The sequence below is a fragment of the Anomaloglossus baeobatrachus genome, chromosome 3 (assembly GCF_048569485.1).
Source record: "Anomaloglossus baeobatrachus isolate aAnoBae1 chromosome 3, aAnoBae1.hap1, whole genome shotgun sequence".
NCBI classification, from domain to species: Eukaryota; Metazoa; Chordata; class Amphibia; order Anura; family Aromobatidae; genus Anomaloglossus; species Anomaloglossus baeobatrachus.
Genome location: NC_134355.1, coordinates 226,259,379 through 226,267,441, shown reverse-complemented (window position 1 = coordinate 226,267,441; position 8,063 = coordinate 226,259,379). Strand labels below are relative to the sequence as shown.

At 40.7% G+C, this 8,063-nt stretch overlaps 1 protein-coding gene across 2 annotated transcripts in view; it reads right to left on the bottom strand.

Moving 5' to 3' along the window:
• Positions 1-3,298: 3,298 nt before the first annotated feature.
• Positions 3,299-8,063, bottom strand: part of FMN2 (formin 2) — a 2,161,480-nt gene continuing 2,156,715 nt past the window's right edge. For both annotated transcript variants that reach the window (XM_075339745.1, XM_075339746.1), the window contains one exon: positions 3,299-3,601. In XM_075339745.1, coding sequence (XP_075195860.1) covers positions 3,572-3,601 — 30 coding nt within the window. In that variant the 3' untranslated portion in view covers positions 3,299-3,571. The remainder of the gene's footprint in view (positions 3,602-8,063) is intronic.

Genomic DNA, 8,063 nt, shown 5'->3' with positions numbered 1-8,063 from the left:
TGCAGTTGGGAGTACCCAGTGCGTTGGAGTGGGGCAGCCAGATGTTAGAACCCTCCACGGGTAGGGGGAATACCCTGGGACTCGGTGATGGTGTTCAGGGAGTACCGTGGGGAGTGAAGGGGGTCACTTACATACTCACTCAGTCCAAAAAGCTGACACCGACAACTGGATTAACCAAAGTTCTGGACACCGCTGCCGCTGAGGGGAGCTAGTTTGGGTCCCGTCCCCGATGGTGTCGCCTGGTGATCTGTGACCCTCCTCCTGGCACCTAGTTCAGTTCTCTGTTGGTCGCGGTAGTATAGAACTAGTCGGGTCCCGCTCCCCAGTGTGGTTAACTGTGGGAGCTTGCTCTCAGGGTTCACGCTTGGGATTTTCTGGACCGTTTGAGTGGAAAGTCCTATCCCCCTCGTTGCGCTAGTACCCCAATTTTGGAGCGGGTAGAGAGTGGATCTTGAAGGCTCCATTCTCTTTGTTTAAATTGTCAGGTTGCCTGAAGCTACTCCCTGACCTAGAGTCCACGTACCCCGTCGTGTCCTGGTCCCAGCCCGGTGATGGTACAAGGCCACCGGCTGTCCTCCTCGACAGTTCTATGCCCTTTTTCATGATCCCCTGCGACCGGGGCTCCAGCTCTTACTAGACCCACACCACCGTCTGCCACCTAGTTGCTTCCAAGGAGCCCGGCTCCTGACCTCCTCTCTCCTTCACCTCCTACACTTCACTTCTCCAACCTTCACTCTCAAACTCCAAACTTCAACTCACTGACACTCCTGACCTCCCTTTAACCAACCCCCCAAGTGGGCGACCCTATTCCACTCAGGCCATCCACTGGTGTGTCTGGTGGGTGTGGTGCAGAGTGTACCTAGGACTTTAATTGACTAATGTAGGCAACACCATGTAGTTGGGGACCCATAACCAAGGAGGAGGTGGATATTGCACAGAAGGGCAGATTGCACAATACCCTGTGATGACCTGATAGTCAGGGGCGTCGCAGTAGTATAAAAGGAATTGAGAATGCCTACCCGTGGAGGAGATCAAAGGAGAATTTTATTAAATCGTGAGTCCTGGTGAATATACTGCCTGCAGACTCATATACCATTAGGTTTGAATAAAAGACACAATCTTATTTACCACTACAATTAGGATTCAGTTTTAACTGACAGATGTACATTTATATTTTCCCTTATTTGAGATAATACCTATGTATGATATATGAAAAATTTAGGGGGGTATATCTGTTGGGGAGAATTATATAATGTGTGAATATGTTAGAATAACACATAAGATGTATGATCCTTTAATGACTGGTTGTCAATTAACATGTGACGGACAGGATGTGAGGTAAAACGCCATGAGCATATGTTAACTTTTATACAATGAATAAGGACACCCTAGTCTGAAACGCATATGTGTGAGTTGGATATAACAACTATTGATCATTGGACCCTCCGGTCAGCACTGGCTTAATCCGTTGCACGGTTCCATGGATGTGTGAGCTGACTTTTTTTTATTTAAATTTGTGCTTGTTTTTTTTCTCTTATAAGAATGCTGCAAGCAATCCTTATAGGGCAGTGTATGCCATCATTGCCATGCACTGTGTTGCCTGTAGAGAAGATGACGTTGATCGCCGAGGAAGCGTGAATAGGTGAGAAGAATCTTTGTTTTTTATTAACGTGTATATGAAGAGAGGCAAAATTGGGGACCAGGATGGGGAACATTTCTACAAGATCGGGACCAAGATGAAGAGCATTACTCCAAGATGGGGAGATCAGTACAATATGGGATAAGTACAATATGGGGAAATTAGCACAAGATGGGGGACATTAGTACAAGTTGGGAACCAAGATGGGAAACATTACTACAAGAATGGCAACAAAATGGGGAATACTGCTACAAGATAGGGATCAGGATGGCAAATATTAATACGAGATTGGGACTAGGATGGTGGACATTACTACACAATGGGGACCAGGAAGGGGACATTACTACAAGATGTTAACCAGAATGGGAATATTACTACGGGATGGGGACTACAATGGGTGACATTACTACAATATGGGATCAAGTATGGGGTGGCATTGCTACAAGATGGTGACTAAGATGGTGGAGATTACTAGAAAGGAACAGGATGAGGACATTACTACAAGATGGGGAATAGGATAGTGGACATTACTACAAGATGGGGACCAGGATGTGGACATTACTACAAGATGAGTACTAGGATGGGGACATTACTACAAGATGTGGACTAGGATGGGAATATTACTACAGGATGGAGACTATAATGGGTGAAATTACTACAAGATAGGATCAAGTGTGCAGGACATTAATACAAAATTGTAACTAGGATGGTGGACATTACTAAAAAAAGAGGGGACAAGGATGGGGACATTACTACAAGATGAGGACCTGGATGGGGACATTACTACAACATGTGGATCAGGATGGGAATATTACTACATGTTGGGGACTAGAATGGGGGACAGTACTACAAAATGGTGACTAGGATGGTGGACATTACTAAAAGAGGGGACCAGGATGGGGACATTATTACAAGATGAGGACCAGGATCGGGACATTACTACAAGCTGAGGACCAGGATGGGAATATTACTTCAAGATGGGGACTAGAATGGGTGACAATACTACAAGATTGGGACTAGGATGGGACATTCCTACAAGAGAGAGACGAGGATGTATACATTACTACAAGATGGAGACCAGGACGGGGATATTACTACAAGATGAGGACCATGATAGGGAACATTAATAAAAGATAGCCAAAATGGGGGACATTATTACAAGCTGGAGGCCAGAATTATTATATGGTGCTAATTGGAAGACAGTATTACTTTATAGGGCCTATTGGGTGACAAAAAAAGGAAAACAATAAAGCATGAAAAAATTATGGAAAAATATTTGACACTAAAAATGCTGTTTTATGTGCAAACTAAATTAAGCAAAAAAAGTACTATTGCATATGTAAAGACCCAACCTATATATCTGTACCATAACCCATACAATGAATAGTATTAAAAATAAATAAATACGCATGCCAAAAATGTTAAAGACAAAATAATCAAAAAGTTATATAAAAAACAGTATAATTGAAAATGTCATCTCGTTCTGCAAAGAATGCGGCCTGGCAAATTCAATTTCTTTTTCATGTGTCAGCTATATACTCAGCCAAGTTTGAGACCCCTGTTCCAAACTGTCATTAGTTATCATTTTGATGCTAAGAATTAAGACTGATTTGAAGACTAATTTATAACATATTTTGATAATGATGAAATCATTGAAACTACAAGCATATTGAGACTTTATTACACAAAGTTACATATTTTTATGAAGTTTGTTAAAGAAAGTATTATGTTCATAGCTCAGAGGCTGTCCATTGCATACTTGATCATTTTCACTTCAAAATGTTAAACTAAATATTATTTCAGTAATTTTTACAATATCCTAATGAAAAATATTGAATGTATTATCATGTATCATGATCACGTTTGTGTTACAAAAATGGCACTCCACTGAAATTGACAACATAAACTTCTTCTTTGGATCTTCTTGTACTGTTATTGTGTTAAGAAGCTCAATTTTGCTTTCTGTAAAAGAAAAAGAAAAAGTACAATTTATATGTATATGTAAAACAAGTTAATAATAAAGTGTGTGTGTATATATATAATATGGACTCACCTGGCTCTGAGGATGTTCATTCAGTTGTTTACGTTTGTTTAAAAAAAGCAGATCACAGACATGGCTCAAAGCTAGAGTCATTTCAAATGGCAATTTTCTGGCTTTAAGAAACACTAAAAAAATCATAAAAATCGTGAAACCATAATGTGCTAGCCAGTAACGGTTACTTTTCAAGACCAAACAGGGGGAAACAATTATGGAATCATGAAAAACAAACAAAAGAACACTCCAATATATCACTAGTATTTTGTTGCACCACCTCTGGCTTTTATATAACAGCTTGCAGTCTCTGAGGCATGGACTTAATGAGTGACAAACAGTACTCATCATCAATCTGGCTCCAACTTTGTATGATTGCTGTTGGCAGATTAGCTTTGCAGGTTGGAGCCTTGTCATGGACCATTTTCTTCAACTTCCACCAAAGATGTTCAATGGGATTGAGATCCTGACTATTTGCAGGCCATGTCATTGACATTATGTGTCTTCTTTCAAGGAATATTTTCACAGTTTTTGCTCTATGGCAGGATGCATTATCATCTTGATAAATGATTTCATCATCCCCAAACATCCTTTTAATTGATGGGATAAGAAAAGTGTCCAAAATGTCAATCTACACACATTTATTGAAGGTGTAATGACAGCCATCTCCCCAGTGCCTTTACCTGACATGCAGATCCATATCATCAATGACTGTGGAAATGTACAAGTTCTCTTCAGGCAGTCATCTTTTTATTGTTTAGCGTGTGTGTATGTAAATCCCATTTCTTTTAGGCGGTTTCTTACAGTTCGGTCACAAATATTGACTCTAGTTTCCTCCCATTCGTTCCTCATTTGTTTTGTTGTGCATTTACTGTTTTGGAGACATATTGCTTTAAGTTTCCTGTCTTGACGCTTTGATGTCTTCCTTAGTCTACCAGTATGTTTGCCTTTAAGAACCTTCCCATGTTGTTTGTATTTGGTCCAGATTTTAGACACAGCTGACTGTGAACAACCAACATATTTTGCAACATTGCATGATGATTTACTCTCTTTTAAGAGTTTTAATCCTCTCCTTTGTTTCAATTGACATCTCTCTTGTTGGAGCCATGATTTATGTTAGTCCACTTTGTGCAGCAGCTCTCCAGGGTGTGATCACTCTTTTTTAGATGCAGACTAACGAGCAGATCTTATTTGATGCAGGTGTTAGTTTTGGGAATGAAAATTTTCCATAATTCCATAATTTTTTCCTCATAATTGAGTGATTCCATAATTTTTGTCCCTCTGTTTGGTCTTGAAAAGTAACCATAACTGGCTAGCACATTATGTTTTCATGATTTTTTTAGTGTTTCCCAAAGCCAGAAAGTTGCCATTTGAAATAACTTTAGTTTTGTACCATGTCTGTGATCTGCTTTTTTAAAACAAAAGTAAAACAACTGAATGAACATCCCAGAGCCAGGTGATTCCATAATTTTTGCCATTGGTTGTATATGAAAAAATCGTTGTAAAATCTATGCTTTATATTTGCAATGACTAATGCAACTTAGCTGAAACGCATCTGTGCTGTTTTTATGTTAGAACCTGTGACTTCTACAGTTTTTATGCTTTGCCCTATTGAACTAATAAAAAGTTTTTTCTGAAGATTTTTGAGCTGGAAATTTTTAATCTCATTTGACTTTCTCATGGCACTATGACGCCCATGCACTTCTTTGCCTAAAGGTGAGCTGACTTCTCCACGTAAGTTTTTAACAACCCCATGTAGCATGTTGCGTTGACCATACCTCCCTTTGGGGACATAAGGGGGGGGGGGAATTGAAGCTATTGTCCTGCTGTCAACCTGAAAGGTTTTTAATCTCAAGAATCCAAAATGGGACTCAAAATTGTCTTTGTCTGTATTGCCAGGGTTCTGGGAGCAAGAGGCTTATGCTTGTCAAGCATGCATCTCTTGATTTTTAAAATTAAAATGCTAGGCCACATCCTGTGTGTAAGTCAACACAATCAGGCAGTGCTTAAATTAATAGGCATTGAAGAACATAGTCACACAGTTGCAGAGTTGTGGACCACAATCCAGGCCCAGTTTGATCTATGGATGTCTCCACTGAACCTGGAGCCGTGTGCGATAATGCTGCAAACCTGGTCGTGGCACTATGCCTGGGCTCCATCACATGAGCATTGCATGGATCACGTGCTCAACCTGGTTGTTCCGAAATTTCTAGGGCACTATTCCGACTTGGATGCACTGCTGCCGAAGGCACGGTCGCTGTGTGCTCACTTTTTAGAATGAAAATGCCAGGCCACATCCTGTGTGTTGCATGGACCATACTTCCCTGCTGTACAAACACACTATGGGGAAATGTGGGGGTGCAATTGATGCCACTGTCCTGTTGTCTGCTTGAAAGGTTTTAAAATCTCAAAACTCCAAAATAGACCTCCAAGTTGTGCCTTGTCCGTACTGGCAAGCAGGGCTGTGGAGTTGGAGTTGGAGTTGTGGAGTCGGAGTCGGTGTCCATTTTGGTGGACTAGGAGTCAGTGATATGATATGAATGCCCAGACATCATACCGCTTAAGAAGGAGCCCGGTTCTGTGTACCAGAGATGAATGTGCTTTGGTCAGACATGTGCATATTAACCCAAGAACAAAAGCAAAAGATCTTGTGAAGATGCTGTTGAAAGTTGGTAAGATTGTGTCATTATCCATAGTGAAACAAATGCACGGTGGCTCAGTGGTTAGCCCTACAGTCTTGCAGCGCTAGGGTCCTGGGTTCAAATCCCACCAAGGACTGCAAGGAGTTTGTATGTTCTCCCCTTGTTTGCGTGGGTTTCCTCCGGGTTCTCCGGTTTCCTCCCATACTCCAAAGACATACAGATAGGGACTCTAGATTGTGAGCCCCAATGGGGACAGTATTGCCAATATATGTAAAGCACTGTGGAATTAATAGCACTATATAAATGAATAAAATTATTAATTATTACACTGTATCAACATGGGCTGAAAGTTAACTCTGTCTTGAAGAAGACATTACTCCAAAAGAAACATAAAAAAAGCCAGATTAAGGTGTGAAAATGTGCACAGGAACAAAGACCTTAAATTTTGGAGACATGTCCTGTGGTCTGCAGAAGTTAAAATTGAACTGTTTGGCCATAATGATCGTCATTATGTTTGGAGGGAAAAGGGAGAAGCTTTGAAGCATAAGATCACCATCCCAACCATGAAACACGAGGCGGCAGCATCATGTTGTGGGGTTGTTTTGCTGCAGGAGGGACTGGTGCACTTTATAATATAGATGGCATCATGAGGAAAGAAGATTATGGGGCCATACTGAAGCAACATCTCAAGACATCAGTCAGGAACTTAAAGCTTGGGCAGAAATGGGTCTTCCAAATGGACAATGACCAATGAAGCATAGTGCCAAACTGGTTACAAAGTGGCTTAAGGATAACAAAGTCAATGTTTGGAGTGGCCATCACAAAGCCCTGATTGCTGATGTATGTAAAGTGTTACGGAATTAATAGCGCTATATAATTGTATAAATATTATATATTTTTATCTCAATCGTATTTAAAATTTATGTGCAAAGCTGAAAAGGCCGGTGCGAGCAAGGAGACCTACAAACATGGCCTTGCATTTTTTTGGATTCTCTACAAAGTTACAACTGGTGGAGAGCTGCACCAAGCAGCACGAGTGGTGGAGTGGTGCATGGGATACTGTTGATACAAACATGGCTCAGTTACACGAGTTCTCTCAGGAGGAATGGGCCCAAATTCCTACCATCTATTGTTAGAAGCTTGTGGAAGGAGATTCAAAACATTTCACTCAAGTCATACAGTTAAAGGGCAATGCTACCAAATACTAATGAAATGGATGAAAACTCTTGAATTTGCAGAAAATAATAATAAAAGTGCCTTCAAACATTCTTTCTTTCTCATTATTCTGGCATTTGGTAAATAGAAATAATTTTGGTTCCTAATTAATCTAAAACGGGAAAGGTTTATTCTCATTTCATGTCAGATAGTGAGAAAAGCCTGCAGATGTGTCTTTATAAGTAGTGGATGGAAACTTCTGGATTCAACTGTATGAGGGAGTCGGAGTTGTGGAGTCAGAGTCGGAATCGGAATTAGGGAAATTAAGAAGTCAGAGTTGGAGTTGGAGGTTTGGCATACTGGCTCCCCAGCCCTGCTGGGAGCACCTCTCATCCATCTCAATATTTCTTATGTTATTAGTCTAGGAATCTAATGGCTATGCCAAAACAATGGTGTTGCACTTTAAAGTATATTTTTACTGTTTTGGAAGCTTTTGAACCCCCCTAAAAGTGTTTTCTTTGCCTCCGGTTTGGCCTCCCATTGAATCCGATGAGGTTTAAAAGGTCCCTCGATCGGTTCGACTAACAGTTTGGTG